The following is a 19,901-nucleotide window of genomic DNA, read 5'->3' on the forward strand; positions in this document are numbered from 1 at the left end:
ACCGTGAAGCTGTCTGCTTGTTGTAAACTTTTTTATTTTATTTTTTCGTTTGCGGGATATGGGCGTCGCTGGCTAGGCCGGCATTTATTGCCCATCCCTAATTGCCCTAATTGGTGGTGAGCCCCCTCCTTGAACCGCTGCAGTCCGTGTGGTGAAGATGCTCCCACAGTGCTGACTTTGTGGCAGCGGTTTGGTACAAAGTGTCTCGCCGAGCCGTCTCAGGGCAAGTAATAGTCAACCACATCGCTGTGGGTCTGGAGTCCGTACCCGGACTGGGCCTATTATACGTGACTCCAGTCCCACACCAACGTGGTTGACTCTCTGAAGACAGTAAGACAACAGCGGTTCAAGAAGGTGCCCCAATAGGGAATGGGCAATAAATGCCGGACCTGCCAGCGACACCCACATCCCGAGAACGAATGAGTAAAGTGACCAATAAGCCCCCTGTCTTTGTGCTTGCTGCAATTTGCTCCCCACAACTTTGCGCCACAGCAGCTGATTTTCCAACATTCCTGAATCCCTTTCCCCACGGAGGATCAACTTCTTCCATCCCAGAAATCGGCACGGTCCCGGCCTGCAAGACCACCAGCAGGCCGGGGACATCAGAGGGAGCAGTGCGCGGCGGTGTACCACTGCAGGGAGCAGTGTGTGCTGCTGCAGGAAGGACGAGGGCTGACTGCAATGTGGGCAGGTACAGCAGGAGCGGGGCAGTCGGGGCGAAGGAGCGGCGCGAGATTGTAGAGGGACGTGATCGGGGCCCAGGAGAGGCGAGGGCCCAGGGCAGCATGGTCCACACTGCGATATGTGAGCGCACTGAGTCTGTGCAGCAGAGCTGGTCTCCAGTCGTCCTGGTTAACCCTTGCCACTGGACCAAGACCTCGCTCTGTCAAGCCCCGTGTGGTGGCTGGTGTGCAACGGTCACCCCACGTTAAAAAAAATACACCCACAGGCATCTTCCACCCTTCAGGATGTAGTTCGGGATCTGGAATATTAGATCCTTCATTGAAACACCTGGGAACGCATCCCTTTTTGACATGGAAGCAAGTCACCCTCGATACGAGGGACCGCCTGCTGATGATTTTATTTACCTCCCTTAGCCCAGTAACAATTCCCGAGTCAGGTCTCGCAACTGCTTTGGGAGCTGAGTCAGTGAGAATTCCGCCTGTCAGGAGCAGGTCCCATCTGCCCAGGGAATAAAAAGCATCGTTTCAAATGAAGGGAAAATCCAAACGTTGAAAGGCCGAATCGAGTTGTTGGAAGCTGAAGTTTTATCAGAGTAATGGCAATAGGCAGAAAGCGAGGCTTTGTGTTGTAATGTGGGGTTAATGTGCCACCACACAAGTGTCAGGCAATGACCATCCAACAAGCGAGAGACTAACCACCGCCCCTTGGCATTACCATCGCCGAATCCCCCACCATCAACATCCTGGGGGTCACCATTGACCAGAAACTTAACTGGACCAGCCACATAAATACTGTGGCTACAACATTCCATTGACTCTGGATCAGTTCCTATGGAGTGGAGGGTAGCCAATGTAACCCCACTTTTTAAAAAAGGAGGGAGAGAGAAAACAGGGAATTATAGACCGGTCAGCCTGACATCGGTAGTGGGTAAAATGATGGAATCAATTATTAAGGATGTCATAGCAGTGCATTTGGAAAGAGGTGACATGATAGGTCCAAGTCAGCATGGATTTGTGAAAGGGAAATCATGCTTGACAAATCTTCTGGAATTTTTTGAGGATGTTTCCAGTAGAGTGGATAAGGGAGAACCAGTTGATGTGGTATATTTGGACTTTCAGAAGGCTTTCGACAAGGTCCCACACAAGAGATTAATGTGCAAAGTTAGAGCACATGGGATTGGGGGTAGTGTACTGACATGGATTGAGAACTGGTTGTCAGACAGGAAGCAAAGAGTAGGAGTAAATGGGTACTTTTCAGAATGGCAGGCAGTGACTAGTGGGGTACCGCAAGGTTCTGTGCTGGGGCCCCAGCTGTTTACACTGTACATTAATGATTTAGATGAGGGGATTAAATGTAGTATCTCCAAATTTGCGGATGACACTAAGTTGGGTGGCAGTGTGAGCTGCGAGGAGGATGCTGTGAGGCTGCAGAGCGACTTGGATAGGTTAGGTGAGTGGGCAAATGCATGGCAGATGAAGTATAATGTGGATAAATGTGAGGTTATCCACTTTGGTGGTAAAAACAGAGAGACAGACTATTATCTGAATGGTGACAGATTAGGAAAAGGGGAGGTGCAAAGAGACCTGGGTGTCATGGTACATCAGTCATTGAAGGTTGGCATGCAGGTGCAGCAGGCGGTTAAGAAAGCAAATGGCATGTTGGCCTTCATAGCAAGGGGATTTGAGTACAGGGGCAGGGAGGTGTTGCTACAGTTGTACAGGGCATTGGTGAGGCCACACCTGGAGTATTGTGTACAGTTTTGGTCTCCTAACCTGAGGAAGGACATTCTTGCTATTGAGGGAGTGCAGCGAAGGTTCACCAGACTGATTCCCGGGATGGCGGGACTGACCTATCAAGAAAGACTGGATCAACTGGGCTTGTATTCACTGGAGTTCAGAAGAATGAGAGGGGACCTCATAGAAACATATAAAATTCTGACGGGGTTAGACAGGTTAGATGCAGGAAGAATGTTCCCAATGTTGGGGAAGTCCAGAACCAGGGGTCACAGTCTAAGGATAAGGGGTAAGCCATTTAGGACCGAGATGCGGAGGAACTTCTTCACCCAGAGAGTGGTGAACCTGTGGAATTCTCTACCACAGAAAGTTGTTGAGGCCAATTCACTAAATATATTCAAAAAGGAGTTAGATGAGGTCCTTACTGCTAGGGGGATCAAGGGGTATGGCGAGAAAGCAGGAATGGGGTACTGAAGTTTCATGTTCAGCCATGAACTCATTGAATGGCGGTGCAGGCTAGAAGGGCCGAATGGCCTACTCCTGCACCTATTTTCTATGTTTCTAAGAGCAGGTCAGAGGCTGGGTATTCTGCAGCGAGTGTCTCACCTCCTGACTCCCCAAAGCCTTTCCACCATCTACAAGACACAAGTCAGGAGTGTGATGGAACACTCTCCACTTGCCTGGATGAGTGAAGCTCCAACAACACTCGAGAAGCTCGACACCATCCAGGACAAAGCAGCCGCTTGATCGGCCCCCCATCCTCCACCTTCAACACTCACTCCCTCCACCACCGGCGCCCCCTGGCTGCAGTGTGTACCATCTACAAGATGCACTGCAGCAACTCGCCAAGGCTTCTTGAACAGCACCTCCCAAACCCACGACCTCTACCACCTAGAAGGACAAGGGCAGCAGGCGCATGGGAACACCCCCACCTCCACGTTCCCCTCCAAGTCACACACCATCCTGACTTGGAAATAAATTGGCCGTTCCTTCATCGTCGCTGGGTTAAAATCCTGGAACTCCCTCCCTAACATCACTGTGGGAGCACCTTTACCACACGGACTGCAGCGGTTCAAGAAGGCGGCTCACCACCACCTTCTCAAGGGGCAATTAGGGATGGGCAATAAATGCCAGCCTTGCCAGCGACGCCTAAATCCAATGAATGAATACAAATAAAAACAGGAATGGATTTAATGCTGTTTCTAAACAAGGCATGCATTGTTTAAACTGGAGCTAGACAGGACTGGATATTATAGAAACATAGAAAATAGGTGCAAGAGTAGGCCATTCGACCCTTCGAGCCTGCACCGCCATTCAATAAGATCATGGCTGATCATTCCCTCAGTATCCCGTTCCTGCTTTCGCTCCATACCCCTTGATCCCTTTAGCCGCAAGGGCCTTATCTAACTCCCTCTTGAATATATCCAATGAACTGGCCTCAACAACTCTCTGCAGTAGGGAATTCCACAGGTTAACAACTCTCTGAATGAAGAAGTTTCTCCTCATCTCAGTCCTAAAAGGCCTACCCCTTATCCTTGGACTGTGTCCCCTGGTTCTGGACTTGCCCATCATCGGGAACATTCTTCCTGCATCTAACCTGTCCAGTCCTGTCAGAATTTTATATGTTTCTATGAGATCCCCTCTCATCCTTCTAAACTCCAGTGAATACAGGCCCAGTCGATCCAGTCTCTCCTCATATGTCAGTCCTGCCATCCCAGGAATCAGTCTGGTGAACCTTCGCTGCACTCCCTCAATAGCAAGAACGTCCTTCCTCAGATTAGGAGACCAAAACTCAACACAATATTCCAGATGGGGCCTCACCAAGGCCCTGTACAACTGCAGTAAGACTTCCCTGCTCCTATACTCAAATCCCCTCGCTATGAAGACCAACATGCCATTTGCCTTCTTCACCGCCTGTTGTACCTGCATGCCAACCTTCAATGACTGATGAATCATGATACCCAGATCTCGCCTCACCCCTTTTTCTAATCTGCCGTCATTCAGATAATATTCTGCCTTCATGTTTTTGCCCCCAAAGTGGATAACCTTACATTTATCCACATTACACTGCATCTGCCATGTATTCGCCCACTCACCTAACCTGTCCAAATCACCCTGCAGCCTCTTAGCGTCCTCCTCACAGCTCACACCACCACCCAGCTTAGTGTCTGAGTCTATAGGCAGAAATCCCATGTGTTGTCCACCCATCGATGTTGTGATCACTGAGGGTCGTGCTCTGTGATTGGTGAGTTTGCTGTTTGTCAGTGTAATGATCGTGGCGATTAACATTGTCTCACACACAAATTAAAATACTTTGGGCCTGAAATTGATGGTCTCCGCCCGCCCAAGGGACCGCCGATGTCCCTGACGGTTCTTTGGGCGGGGTTTTCATGAAGAAGGTCCCTCGAAGGTCGGCAGGCGGCAAATAAACGACTTATGCCACTAATCCGGGCGGCAGCGGGCGGGAGCTCCCAATCTCGGCGGCTAAGATGCTTGCCGCCTAAGTGCCGCCGAGGATGGAGTCGGGCCCACGGAGAGCTGGAAAGAAAAAGCATCAACAAAAAGAAACATCGGAAGACCTTCAGGGGACCCCATGCAGGTAAGTCCCTGTAAAGAAATAAATTACAAAAAGTTCGCTAACCTTTATCTCCCCATCTTCCCACCTACCGTCGGGGACAGACCAGCCTCCAGCCAGCAGGTCCACCCCCCCGTCCTGCCGCTGACTCCCGCCCACAGGAATATCGTAGCTCAGCGGGCGGGGGTTCAGTTGCGCGACTCGGCCGTCCGCTGACGTCGGCGGGCTCTTCCCGGCGGTTCTCCCCTTCCTCCCCCTCCAGGCCACGTCAAAAGTGGCACTGGGCGGTTCGACCAGAGGGATGTCAGTGGCAGTCGGCGGGAAGTTCATCAACTTCGGGCATTATGTGTAAAAAAAAATGAATTAAAGAAAAGAAAGACTTGCATTTATATAGCGCCTTTCAGGGCATCCCAAAGCGTTTTACAGCGACTGAAGTGTAGTCACTGTTGTATTGTGGGAAACGCGGCAATCAATTTGCACACAGCAAGCTCCCACACACAGCAATGTGACAATGATCATATAATCTTTTGTTATGTTAATTGAGGAATAAATGTTGGCCAGGACATCGGGGATAACTTTCCTGCTCTTCAAAATAGTGGCTAAGGGATCTTTTACGTCCACCTGACAGTGCAGCACTGCCTCAGCACTGCACTGGAGTATCAGCCTATATTTTGTTCAAGTGTCTGGAGTGGAATTTGACCCCGTGACTTTCTGACTTGGAGGGAAGTGTGCTGTGCCCATGTGTGTGTGTATATCATGTCCAGTCGATCACAGTCTGGGATGGATATCTGGGATGCAGGTGTCCACTCTGCGATAGGTCATGGTTGGCCTATTGTGGTGTGTGGGTGGTGCGTGGCTCCCGACCTCTACTACTCCGTCCATTGAAGCCCAAGTGACTCGGAATTTCCAGCTCCTTGGTTCATCCCATTTGAGTTTTGTGAGCCCTGAACTTTGGAAATGGCTGAACTTGGCGCTGGTGCCTCATTGGTGGATTGGTCCTTCATTAGAACACCGAGATGTTTGTCCCGGCAACTTGACTCACTGGACTGAATGTTTCTATACCGGATATATTCAAGAGGGAGTTAGATATGACCCTTATGGCTAAAGGGATCAAGGGGTATGGAGAGAAGCAGGAAAGGGGTACTGAGAGAATGATCAGCCGTGATCTTATTAAATGGTGGTGCAGGCTCGAATGGCCTACTCCTGCACCTATTTTCTATGTTTCTGTGACTTAAAAGCTTAAATTATGAGGACAGGTTGGCTACATTTATCTTGTCAAATTTTTAATCTCATAACACTCCTGTGAGGCACCTTGGGATGTTTCACTATGTTAAAGGTGCTATATAAATACAAGTTGTTGTTGTATTTCCTTGAATTTAAAAGAATGAAGGGTGATCTGATCAAGGTGTTTAAAATGTTAAAAGGACTCAATGGGTAGAGAGAGAGAAATTTCTTCTGGTGGAGGCATCAAGAAGAAGGGGGCACAATCTTAAAATTAGAGCCAAACCATTTATAGGATTACCCAGGATATACGGCCCAGAAACAGGCCATTAGGCCCAACCAGTCCAGGCCGTCGTTTATGCCCCACTCGAGCCTCCTCCTGTCTTTCCTCACCTAACTCTATCGGCATACCCCTCGCTTCCCTTCTCCCCCATTGGCTTGTCCGGCCTCCCCTTAAATACATCGATACTATTCCCCTCAACCCCTCCCTGTGGCAGCGAGTTCCACATTCTCACCGCTCTCTGGGTAAAGAGGTTTCTCCTGAATTCCCCGTTGGATTTCTGGGTGACGACCTTATATTGATGGCCTCTAGTTATACTCTTCCCCACAAGTGGAAATATTCTCTCTCTATCCACTCCATCAAAACCTTTCATCATTTTAAAGACCTCTATTAGGTCACCCCTCAGCTGTCTTTTTTCCAAGAGAAAAGAGACTCGGCCTGTTCATCCTTTCCTCGCATTTCTGGTATCATCCTTGTAAATCTTCTCTGCACCCTCTCCAGTGCCTCTATGTCCTTTTTATATTCAATGTAACTATTTGTACTGCGTTTTTTCGTGCATGCGTCTGTCAAGCTCCTCCCCCAAACCCCCCACCCCCCCGTCCCACCCCCACGTGGTGCCGAGAAGCAGGACCTGGGACCCGAGACTGCCGACCTGATCTCGGCGGGGGCAGAAAGAGAGAGAGAGAGAGAGAGACAGGGGGGAGAGAAAGAAAGAGACGGGGGGGAGAGAGAGAGAGAGAGAGAGAGAGCGGAGGGGGAGAGAGAGCCGGGGGCGGGTGGTGGGGGGAGAGAGAGAGCGAGATGGGGGAGAGAGAGAAAGAGACGGGGGGGTGCGGAGAGAGAGATACAGACGGGGGAGAGAGATACAGACGGGGGGGAGAGAGAGAAAGAGATGGGGGGGAGAGAGAGAGAGACGGGGGGGTGCGGAGAGAGAGATACAGACGGGGGAGAGAGATACAGACGGGGGGGAGAGAGAGAGAGATGAGGGGGGTGAGAGAGAGAGAGACGGGGGGGGAGGAGAGAGAGAGAGAGAGTCGGGGGGGGGGAGGAGAGAGAGAGAGTCGGTGGGGGGGGGGGGGTGGAGATAGAGAGCCGGGGGCGGGTGGTGGAGGGAGAGAGTGAGAGAGAGAGATATGGGAGGGGGAGAGATAGAAGGGGGGTAGAGAGAGAGAGATGGGGGGGGAGAGAGAGAGAGAGAGAGAGATGGGGGGAGAGAGAGAGAGATGGGGGGGAGAGAGAGAGAGATGGGGGGGAGAGAGAGAGAGAGAGAGACGGGGGAGAGAGAGAGAGAGACGGGGGGAGAGAGAAAGAGATGGGGGAGAGAGAGAGTGATGGGGGGGAGAGAGAGAGACGGGGGAGAGAGAGAGAGAGAGATGGGGGGGAGAGAGAGAGAGAGAGAGATGGGGGGAGAGAGAGAGAGATGGGGGGGAGGGAGAGAGATGGGGGGGAGAGAGAGTGATGGGGGGAGAGAGAGAGACGGGGGAGAGAGAGCCAGGGGCGGGTGGTGGGGGGAGAGAGAGAGAGACGGCGGGTGGTGGGGGGAGAGAGAGAGAGACGGCGGGGGGTGGGGGGGAGAGAGAGAGAGACGGGGGGGGGGGGGGAGAGAGAGAGAGAGAGACGGGGGAGAGAGAGAGAGAGAGAGAGAGACGGGGGAGAGAGAGAGAGAGACGGGGAGAGAGAAAGAGATGGGGGGGGAGAGAGAGAGACAGGGGGGAAGGTGCGGAGAGAGAGAGATACAGATGGGGGGTGGAGAGAGAGAGATGGGGGGGCAAGTGAGCGAGAGAGAGACTGGGAGGGGGGAGAGAGAGAGAGAGCGAGACTAGGGGAGTGAGAGAGGCTGGGGGGCAGAGAAAGAGGGGCTGGGGGAGAGAGAGGGAGAGAGACGGGGGGCGTGGGGAGGGGGGGATCAGAGGAGAGAACGAGAACTCAAGGAAGACGGATGACGTTCTTCCAACCCCCTACAAGGGACATCGTTGTAGTGGATGAAATCCAAAAGTCACAACACTGTCACTATTCACTTCATACCCAATAAACCTGTTAACAATTTGCACACAATGCCCCTTCTATGGTGGGGTGCGGGGTTGGGGGGGGGCGTAACACTTGCGCTGTTGTAAGGAGGGACTTTGGTTGGGGGAAGGATGCACTTGCACTGGGGTAAGGCACTTCGACTGGGGGAGGCATGACCTGGACTGGGCTAGGCACTTTGGCTGGGGGAGGCGTGCACTTGGACTGGGGTAAGGCACTTTGGCTGGGGGAGGCGTGCACTTGGACTGGGGTAAGGCACTTTGGCTGGGGGAGGCGTGCACTTGGACTGGGGTAAGGCACTTCGGCTGAGGGAGGCGTGCACTTGGACTGGGGTAAGGCACTTCGGCTGGGGGAGGCGTGCACTTGGACTGGGGTAAGGCCCTTTGGCCGGCCCTTGCTGTCTTCTGAGGAGCTCTGTCCTCTGTCACTTCAGGAAGTCAAAGAGGATCAAGTTACAATTTGCAAAGTCAGTGAGACCTTGGGATGGGCGGTTCCAGCTGCATATTCCTGTGAAACTTCAGGGTGTGGCTTATCCTTAAAAGGGGACCAGTCATAGACAAAGGGTGGCCACTTTGGCTGTACAAATAAGCACGTCCTTTTATAATATGGTGTCAGAACTGTACGTAGTACTTTGGTCTAACCAAGGTTCTATACAGGTTTAGCATAACTTCTCTACTTTTCAATTCTATCCCTCTAGAAATAAACCCGAGTGCTTGGTTTGCTTTTTTACAGCCTTGCTAACCTGTGTCGCAACATTTAGTGATTTGTGTATTTGTATCCGAGAACCTTTTGTTCCTCTACCCCACCTAGACTCGCACTATTCAACAGCAATGACAACTTAATTTATATAGCGCCTTTAACATAGTAAAACATCCCAAGGCGCTTCACAGCGGTGTTGTAAGACAAAACAAATACATTTAACACCGAGCCACATAAGGAGAAATTATGGCAGATGACCAAAAGCTTGGTCAAAGAGGGAGGTTTTAAGGAGGAAAGAGGTAGAGAGGCGGAGAGGTTTAGGGAGGGAGTTCCAGAGCTTGGGGCCCAGGCAGCTGAAGGCACGGCCACCGATGGTGGAGCGATTATAATCAGGGATACTCAAGAGGTCAGAATTAGAGGAGCGCAGACATCTTGGAAATAAGTAATGCCTCACATTTATCTGTGTTGAACTTCATTCGCCAATTATATGCCCATTCTGCGTTTATTATTGTCTGCCTGTAATCTGTTGTAGTCCTCCTCAGTATTGACTATCCCCCAATTTGGTGTCATCCGCAAATTTAAAAATTGTGGGGCTGATTTTGATGAACTTACCACCGACTGCCACCAACATCCCTCTGCTCGGTCCGCCCAGTGCCACTTTCGCCGTGGCCTGGAGCGGGCGGGAGAGAAAGCGCCCGCCGATGTCAGCGAACGGCCGATGCGTGTCAGTGGATTCCCGCCCGCCGAGGTGCCAGATTGGTGAGGGCGTGAGCCGGCGGTGGACCGATGTGTGGAGGCTGCTCTGTGCTGAATGGTGAGGGTCAAGATCCTGTTTAAAAAAAAAAAGGTAAGTGGAACATTTTAAAATTATTTCTTTACAGGTATTTACCTGGATGGCATTCCCTGAAGGTCCTCAGATGTTTTTATTTTGTTGGTGATGATTTTTAGTTTTAGGTTTTCGACTCTCCGTGGGCCCGACTCCATCCTCGGTGGCACGCACCTCTGTTGCCGAGAATGAGAGCTCCCGCCCGCTGCAGCCCAGATTGGCGGTGTACGTCGCTGATTTGCCACCTGCTGAACTTTGAGGGACCTTGGCCATGAAAACCCCGCCGAAAGTACTGTCCGGTACCCTGCCGGTGATGTGTTCCGAACACAGGTGAGGCTGCACACAGGGAGGTTAAAGTAACAGTGACCTCAGTCTTTATTAAGACACTCCGGAGTGAGGAACAGGCTTTAGGGGTTTATATACAGTGCGGACTTCAGGGGATGAGCTCCCTGGTGGCGGAACATGGGAGTGCATGCTTTACAGATACACAACATCACTCTCCGCGCCAAAGTCAAAGTGAAAACTATTTACAAGGTGAGGCGGTCGGGAGCCTTTCTTTCCCTGGTGGACCGCCTCGGTACAAATGTCTGTTCTGGTGTGTTGGCTGTGCCCTCACTGGGCTGGCGTGTTGTTGGTCCTGCAGGGCTGCTGGGTGAGCCTGGCCTTGCTGGGCTGTTGGGCGTGATGGGTTCGATTTCCTGGTCCGGTGTAGTGTCATTAATCCTTTGGGTGTGTGTTGTGGGCTCGATAAAGGTGGTGTCTGCTGTGGGTTGTACAGGGCAGTCTGTGAACCGCAGCCTCGTTTGGTCCAGGTGCTTTCTGCAAATTTGTCCATTGTCTAGTTTGACTACAAACACCCAACTCCCTTCTTTAGCTATCACCGTGCCCGCGATCCACTTGGGACCATGTCCACAGTTTAGCACATACACAGGGTCATTCGATCAATTTCCCGTGACACAGTGGCGCGACCATCGTTTACATTTTGTTGCTGCCGCCTGCTCTCTACCTGATCATGCAGGTTGGGGTGAACTAGTGAGAGTCTGGTTTTAAGTGTCCCTTTCATGAGTAGCTCAGCCGGGGGCACCCTGTGAGCGAGTGGGGTCTTGTGCGGTAGCTGAGCAGTACTCAGGACAGGCGGGTTTGGAGTGAGCCTTCTGTGACTCGTTTAAGGCTCTGTTTGATTGTTTGTACTGCTCACTCTGCCTGCCCATTGGAGGCTGGTTTAAACGGGGCCGAGGTGACATGTTTGATCCCATTGCGGTCATGAATTCTTTAAATTCAGCACTGGTCAAGCATGGCCCGTTGTCACTGACCAGTATGTCAGGCAGGCCGTGGGTGGCAAACATGGCCCTCAGGCTTTCAATGGTGGCGGTGGCGGTGCTTCCCGACATTATTTCACATTCAATCCATTTTGAAAAAGCATCCACCACCACCAGGAACATTTTACTGAGAAACGGGCCCACATAGTCGACATGGATCCTCGACCATGGTCTGGAGGGCCAGGACCACAAACTTAGTGGTGCCTCTCTAGGCGCGTTGCTCAACTGAGCACACACGCTGCATTGCCGTACACAGGTCTCTAAGTCAGAGTCGATACCAGGCCACCACACGTAGGATCTGGCTATTGCTTTCATCATTACTATACCCGGGTGTGTGCTGTGGAGATCCGATATGAACGTCTCCTTGCTCTTTTTGGGTAGCACTACGCGGTTATCCCACAACAGGCAGTCTGTCTGAATGGACAGCTCATCCTTTCGCCGCTGGAACGGCTTGATTCGCTCTTGCATTTCAACAGGGATGCTGGCCCAGCTCCCATGCAGTACACAGTTTTTTACTCTGGACAGCAGAGGATCTTGGCTGGTCCAAGTCCTAATCTGGCGGGCCGGGACAGGTGATTTATCATTTTCAAACGCTTCCATGACCATCAACAAGTCTGCGGGCTGCGCCACCATCAACAAGTTTGCAGGCTGTGCCATTTCCACCCCCGTGGTGGACAATGGTAGCCGACTGAGAGCATCCACACAGTTCTCGGTGCCTGGCCTATGGCTGATAGCGCGAGTGCCCATCTTTGTATGCGGGCTGAGGCATTAGTATTTATCCCCTTGTTTTCAGTGAACAGGGATATGAGGGGCTTGTGATCGGTTTCCAGCTCAAATTTGAGGCCAAACAACTGATGCATTTTCTTTACCCGGAACACACACGCTAATGTCTCTTTCTCAATCATGCTATAGGCCCTCTCGGCCTTAGACAAGCTCCTGGAGGCATAGGCAACAGGTTACAACTTCCCCGCAACGTTAGCTTGTTGTAATACACACCCAACTCCGTACGACGACACATCACATGCTAGCACGAGTCTTTTACACGGGTTATACAATACAACAGCTTGTTGGAGCATAAAATGTTTCTGGCTTTCTCAAAAGCAATTACTTGCTTTTTTCCCCATACCCAGTTCTCACCTTTATGCAATAACACATGTACGGGCTGTAAGAGGGTGCTTAACCCCGGTAGGAAGTTACCAAAATAGTTGAGGAGTCCCAGGAACGACCGCAGCTCCGTGACGTTCTGTGGCCTGGGCACATTCCTGATAGCCCCTGTCTTGGCGTCTGTGGGCCGAATGTAGTCCGCCGCGATCTTTCTCCCCAAAAACTTCACTTCTGTTGCCATGAAGACGCATTTCGACCTCTTCAGCCGCAGCCCTACGCGATCCAGTCGGTGGAGGACCTCCTCCAGGTTTTGTAGGTGCTCGACGGTGTCCTGACCCGTGACCAATATGTGGTCCTGATAAACCACCGTGTGTGGTACCGACTTGAGTAGGCTCTCCTTGTTTCTCTGGAAGATCGCTGCAGCCGACCGAATTCCAAACGGGCATCTGCTGTAGATGAACAGTCCCTTGTGCGTGTTGATGCAGGTGAGGCCCTTCGAAGACTCCTCCAGCTCCTGCGTCATGTAAGCCGAAGTCAGGTCGAGCTTGGTGAACGTCTTGCCTCCTGCCAGCGTCGCAAATAGGTCGTCTGCCTTCGGTAGCGGGTATTGGTCCTGTAGCGAGAAACGATTAATAGTTACTTTATAATCGCCGCAAATCCTGACCGTGCCATCACTTTTGAGTGCTGGAACAATCGGGCTGGCCCACTCATATAATTCCACTGGGGAGATGATGCCCTCGTGTTGCAGCCTGTCTAGCTCGATTTCCATTCTCTCCCTCATCATGTGAGGTACCGCTCGCGCCTTGTGGTGAATGGGTCGTGCCTCTGGGACCAAGTGGATCCGCACCTTCGCCCCGGAAAAGTTTCCAATGCCTGGCTCAAAAAAGGAAGGAAATTTGTTAAGAACCTGGGTACTAGAGGCCTCATCGACATGTGATAGCGCTCAGATGTAATCGCAGTTCCAGCGGATTTTGCCCAGCCAGCTCCTTCCAAGCAGTGTGGGGCCATCGCCCGGGACAATCCAGAGTGGCAGTTCGTGGACCCTGCCCTCATAGGTGACCTTGACCATGGCGCTGCCCAGGACAGTGATGAGCTCTTTGGTGTACGTTCTCAGTTTCGTGTGGATGGGGCTCAGGGCTGGTCTGAATGCCTTGTTGCACCACAGTCTCTCAAACATCTTTTTACTCATGATGGATTGGCTAGCACCAGTGTCCAGTTCCATGGCTACGGGTAAGCCATTCAATTTAGCATTATAGGTGGACATTTCGTCGAAAATGTGTGCACCCCGTGTACTTCAGCATCTGCCTCCTCTCTCTGAGGCTCGAAGTTGCTTTTATCCACCATGGACTAATCTTCCGCTGCCACATGGTGGTTAGCAGGTTTTGATGCATGAATAGGCTGAATGGAAGCCTCCATAACGCAAACAAGGTGTGAAAGGAATTAAGGGTTATGGGGAGCGGGCGGGTAAGTGGAGCTGAGTCCACGGCCAGATCAGCCATGAACTTGTTGAATGGCGGAGCAGGCTCGAGGGGCTAGATGGCCTACTCCTGTTCCTAATTCTTATGTTCTTATGTAATTGCCTTGCCTTCATCCTTTGTTGCGGACTCTGAGTCATCTGGGTCACCTGAGGCCTGCAGGCAGTTGCAGACTCGTGGTTTCTGCCCTGTACATTTCTGCTCGCAAACACAGTTCCAGTTAATTTCTGAACATTGCTAGCACTTGTGTGCTGAGAGATTTGTTTGGTGTTATCACTGGTGGACATAAACGCCTGTGCTATCGCAATGGGCTGTGCTATCGCAATGGGTCGGTGTCTCTACAGTCAAAAGTTTTCAAGGGATGGTTTCGTGGCCAATGCCCAGTACAAAAAAGTCTCTGAGCATTTGCTCCAGGTAGCCATTAAACTCACATTGCCCTGCAAGTCGCCTTAGCTTGGCGACATAGCTCGCCACTTCCTGACCTTCAGATCACTGGCACGTGTAGAACCGATACCTCGCCATCAGCACACTCTCCCTCGGGTTAAGATGCTCCCGAACCAGTGTACATAGCTCCTCATACGACTTATCTGTGGGTTTCACCGGAGCCAGAAGATTCTTCATGAGGCTGTAGGTCGGTGCCCCGCAGACTGTGAGGAGGACCGCTCTCCTTTTTGCAGCGCTTACTTCTCCGTCCAGCTTGTTGGCTACAAAGTACTGGTCTAGCCGTTTGACATAGGCTTCCCAGTCCTCACCCTCTGAGAACTTCTCCAGGATGCCCACAGTTTGCTGCATCTTTGCGTTGGATACGTATACTCGTCGCCAGTTATTGTGTTCCTAACATAGATGAGACTGCACACAGGGAGGTTAAAGTAACAGTGACCTCAGTCTTTATTAAGACACTCCAGAGTGAGGAACAGGCCTTAGGGGCCGGCTTATATACAGTGCTCCCAAGGGATGCTGGGATCCCTTGGGACTTCAGGGGAAGCGCTCCCTGGTGGTGGAAAATGGGAGTGCATGCTTTACAGATACACAACAGCCGGCACTTGGGTGGGCGGAGGCCTTGAGCAAGTTCGGCCCCTGTGTTTTTGATTCGAAGTCTAAATCATTCATATAAATTGTGAACAACAGTGGTCCCAACACTGATCCTTGTGGAACATCACCACCCACCTTCTGTCACTGTGAATAGTTACCCTTTACCCCTACTCTCTGCTTTCTGTCTTGAAGCCAGCTAGCTATCCATTCTGCTACTTGTCCCCTGACTCTGCATTCTCTGACCTTGTCCATCAGTCTATTGTGGGGTACTTTATCGAAGGACTTTTGAAAATCTAGATACATTACATCTACTGCTTAACAATGTCTGCTCACTCTGTTACCTCAAAGAATTCAATGAGGTTGGTCAAGCAAGACTTTCCCTTTTGAAATCCATGCTGACTATTCATTATTATATTTTTGGTTTCTAGACATTCTTCTATTTTCTCCTTTAGTAGGGATTCCATTATTTTTCCTACCACCGATGTTAAGCTGACTGGTCTATAATTCCCTGGATATGTTCTATCCCCCTCCTTAAATATTGGTATTATGTTAGCTATCTGCCAGTCTTCTGGCACTACACCTTTTTCTAACCAATTATTAAATGTGTAGTAATGCCTCTGCTATCTCTTCCCTGGATTCTTTTAAAATGCGTGGATGCAATCCATCCGGACCAGGGGTTTTATCCTCTTTGAATTTGAGTGCAGGGGTGATCTCAGGAAGCACTTCTTCACACAAAGGCTAGAGGAAATTTGCAACTCTTTCTCTAAAAAGGCTGTGGAGGCTGGGGTTAATTGGAGCTTTCAAGACTGAGAAGGATAGATTTTTGGTGGTAAGGGTCTCAATGGATTATGGAGCAAAGTAGGTAAATGCTGTTGAGGTACAGATCAGCCATTGAATGGCACAGCAGGTTTTGAACATAAGGACATATGAAATAGGAGCAGGAGTTGGCCATTTGACCCCTCGAGCCTGTTCCAGCATTTAATATGATCGTGGCTGATCTGATCATGGACTCAGCTCCACTTCCCCACCCACTCCCCAAACCTATTTACTCCCTTATTGCTCTAAAATCTATCTATCTCCGCCTTAAATATATTCAATGACCCAGCCTCCACAGTTCTCTGGGGCAGAGAATTCCATAGCTTTATAACCCTCCGAGAGAAGACATTCCTCCTCATATCAGTTTTAATTGAGCGGCCCCTTATTCTGAGACTATGTCCCCTAATTTTAGTTTCTCCTATGAGTGAAAATATCCTCTCTGCATCCACCTTGTCGAGTCCGCTCATTATCTTATGTTTCGATAAGATCACCTCTCATTCTTCTGAATTCCAATGTGTATAGGTCCAACCTACTCAACCTATCTTAAAGTCAACCCCCTCATCTCCAGAATCAACCTAGTGAACCTTCTCTGAACAGCCTCCAATGCAAGTATATCCTTTCTTAAATATGGAGACCAAAATTGCACGCAGTACTCCAGGTATGGACTCGCCAATACCCTGTATAGTTCTAGCAGGACTTCTCTGCTTTTATACTCCATCCCCCTTGCAATAAAGGCCAACATTCCATTTGCCTTCCTGATCACTTGCTGTACCTGCATATTAACTTGTTGTGTTTCATGTACGAGGACACTCAGATCCCTCTGTACTGCAGCACTTTACAATTTTTCTCCATTTAAATTATAATTTGCTTTTCTATTTTTTCTGCCAAAGTGAATAACCTCACATTTTCCCACATTATACTCCATCCGCCAAATTTTTTTCCCACTCACTGCCTGTCTATTATCTCTTTGCAGATTTTTTTGTGTTCTCCTCACAATTTGCTTTCCCACCCATCTTTGTATCATCAGCAAACTTGGCTACATTACACTCAGTCCCTTCATCCAAGTCATTAATATAGATTGTAAATAGTTGAGGCCCCAGCACTGATCCCTGCTGCACCCCACTAGTTACTGTTTGCCAACCGGAAAATGACCCATTTATCCCGACTCTCTGTTCTCTGTTAGTTAGCCAATCCTCTATCCATGCTAATATATTACCCCCAACCCCGTGAACTTTTATCTTGTGCAGTAACCTTTTATGTCGCACCTTATTGAATGCCTGCTCAAAATCCAAATACACCACATCCACTGGTTCCCCTTTATCCACCCTGCTCGTTACATCCTCAAAGAACTCCAGCAAATTTGTCAAACATTATTTCACTTTCATAAAACCATGCTGACTCTGTTTGATTGAATTATGCTTTTCCAAATGTCCCGCTACTGCTTCCTTAATAATGGACTCCAGCATTTTCCTAACGACGGATGTTAGGCTAACTGGTCTATAGTTTCCGGCTTTTTGCCTGCCTCCTTTTTTAAATAGGGACGTTACATTTGCAGTTTTCCAATCTGCTGGGACCTCCCCAGAATCCAGGGAATTTTGGTAGATTGCAACCAATGCATCCACTATCTCCGCAGCCACCTCTTTTATGACCTAAGGATGTAAGGCATCAGGTCCAGGGGACTTGTCCGCCTTTAGTCCCATTATTTTATCGAGTACTATTTCTTTAGTGATAGTGATTGCATTAAGTTCCTCCTCCCTATAGCCCCTTGATTATCCACTATTGGGATGTTTTTAGTGTCTTCTACCATGAAGACTGATACAAAATATTTGTTCAACGTCTCTATCATTTCCATGTTCCCCATTATTAATTCCCCAATCTCATCCTCTAAGGGACCAACATTTACTTTAGCTACTTTTTCCTTTTTATGTACCTGTAGAAACTCTTACTATCTGTTTTTATATTTTGTGCTAGTTTACTTTCATAATCTATCTTCCCTCTCTTTATCATTTTTTTAGTTGTTCTTTGCTGGCTTTTAAAAGTTTCCCAATCATCTGGCCTCCCACTAGTCTTGGCCACATTGTATGCCGTTGTTTTCAATTTAATTTCCTTAGTTAGCCACGGATGGTTATCCCTTCTCTTACAGTCTTTCCTTCTCATTGGGATATATTTTTGTTGCGAGTTATGAAACATCTCCTTAAATGTCTGCCACTGCTCATCAACCGTCACACACTTTAATCTATTTTCCCAGTCCACTTTAGCCAACTCTGCCCTCATACCTTTGTAGTCTCCTTTATTTAAGCTTAGGACCCTGGTTTGAGATCCAACTTTCTCACCCTCCAACTGAATTTGAAATTCAACCATGTTATTGTCACTCATTCCGAGAGGATCCTTTACTACAAGATCATTTATTAATCCTATCTCATTACACAGTACCAGATCTAAGATAGCCTGCTCCCTGGTTGGTTCCGCAACGTGCTGTTCAAGGAAACATAGAAACATAGAAAATAGGTGCAGGAGTAGGCCATTCGGCCCTTTGAGCCAGCACCACCATTCAATGAGTTCATGGCTGAACATGCAACTTCAGTACCACATTCCTGCTTTCTCGCCATACCCCTTGATCCCCCTAGCAGTAAGGACTACATCTAACTCCTTTTTGAATATATTTAGTGAATTGGCCTCAACAACTTTCTGTGGTAGAGAATTCCACAGGTTCACCACTCTCTGGGTGAAGAAGTTTCTCCTCATCTCAGTCCTAAATGGCTTACCCCTTATCCTTAGACTGTGACCCCTGGTTCTAGACTTCCCCCACATTGGGAACATTCTTCCTGCATCTAACCTGTCTAAACCCATAAAATTTTAAACATTTCTATGAGATCCCCTCTCATTCTTCTGAACTCCAGTGAATACAAGCCCAGTTGATCCAGTCTTTCTTGATATGTCAGTCCCGCCATCTCTGGAATCAGTCTGGTGAACCTTCGCTGCACTCCCTCAATAGCAAGAATGTCCTTCCTCAAGTTAGGAGACCAGAACTGTACACAGTACTCCAGGTGTGGCCTCACCAAGGCCCTGTACAACTGTAGTAACACCTCCCTGCCCCTGTACTCAAATCCCCTCGCTATGAAGGCCAAAATGTCATTTGCTTTCTTAACCGCCTGCTGTACCTGCATGCCAACCTTCAATGACTGATGTACCATGATACCCAGGTCTCGTTGCACCTCCCCTTTTCCTAATCTGTCACCATTCAAATAATAGTCTGTCTCTCTGTTTTTACCACCAAAGTGGATAACCTCACATTTATCCACATTATACTTCATCTGCCTTGCATTTGCCCACTCACCTAACCTATCCAAGTCACTCTGCAGCCTCATAGCATCCGCCTCGCAGCTCACACTGCCACCTAACTTAGTGTCATCCGCAAATTTGGAGATACTACATTTAATCCCCTCGTCTAAATCATTAATGTACAATGTAAACAGCTGGGGCCCCAGCACAGAACCTTGCAGTACCCCACTAGTCACTGCCTGTCATTCTGAAAAGTACCCATTTACTCCTACTCTTTGCTTCCTGTCTGACAACCAGTTCTCAATCCACGTCAGCACACTACCCCCAATCCCATGTGCTTTAACTTTGCACATTAATCTCTTGTGTGGGACCTTGTCGAAAGCCTTCTGAAAGTCCAAATACACCACATCAACTGGTTCTCCCTTGTCCACTCTACTGGAAACATCCTCAAAAAATTCCAGAAGATTTTTCAAGCATGATTTCCCTTTCACAAATCCATGCTGACTTGGACCTATCATGTCACCTCTTTCCAAATGCGCTGCTATGACATTCTTAATAATTGATTCCATCATTTTACCCACTACCGATGTCAGGCTGACCGGTCTATAATTCCCTGTTTTCTCTCTCCCTCCTTTTTTAAAAAGTAGGGTTACATTGGCTACCCTCCACTCCATAGGAACTAATCCAGAGTCTATGGAATGTTGGAAAATGACTGTCAATACATCCCCTATTTCCCAGTCCATCAGACCCTGGGGATTTATCGGCCTTCAATCCCATCAATTTCCCCAACACAATTTCCCGACTAATAAGGATTTCCCTCAGTTCCTCCT

General features: G+C 49.3%; 1 protein-coding gene across 1 annotated transcript in view; it reads left to right on the plus strand.

Annotated features, from left to right (window-relative positions):
* The first annotated feature begins 4,853 nt into the window (after positions 1-4,853).
* The window catches only part of LOC139278229 (cocaine esterase-like), a 93,763-nt gene continuing 78,715 nt past the window's right edge, over positions 4,854-19,901 (plus strand). Inside the window, exon 1 of the mRNA XM_070896872.1 lies at positions 4,854-5,016. Within this exon, the coding sequence (XP_070752973.1) occupies positions 4,854-5,016 (163 nt within the window). The remainder of the gene's footprint in view (positions 5,017-19,901) is intronic.

This window comes from Pristiophorus japonicus, chromosome 13 (genome assembly GCF_044704955.1).
Source record: "Pristiophorus japonicus isolate sPriJap1 chromosome 13, sPriJap1.hap1, whole genome shotgun sequence".
In the NCBI taxonomy this organism is placed as follows: domain Eukaryota; kingdom Metazoa; phylum Chordata; class Chondrichthyes; family Pristiophoridae; genus Pristiophorus; species Pristiophorus japonicus.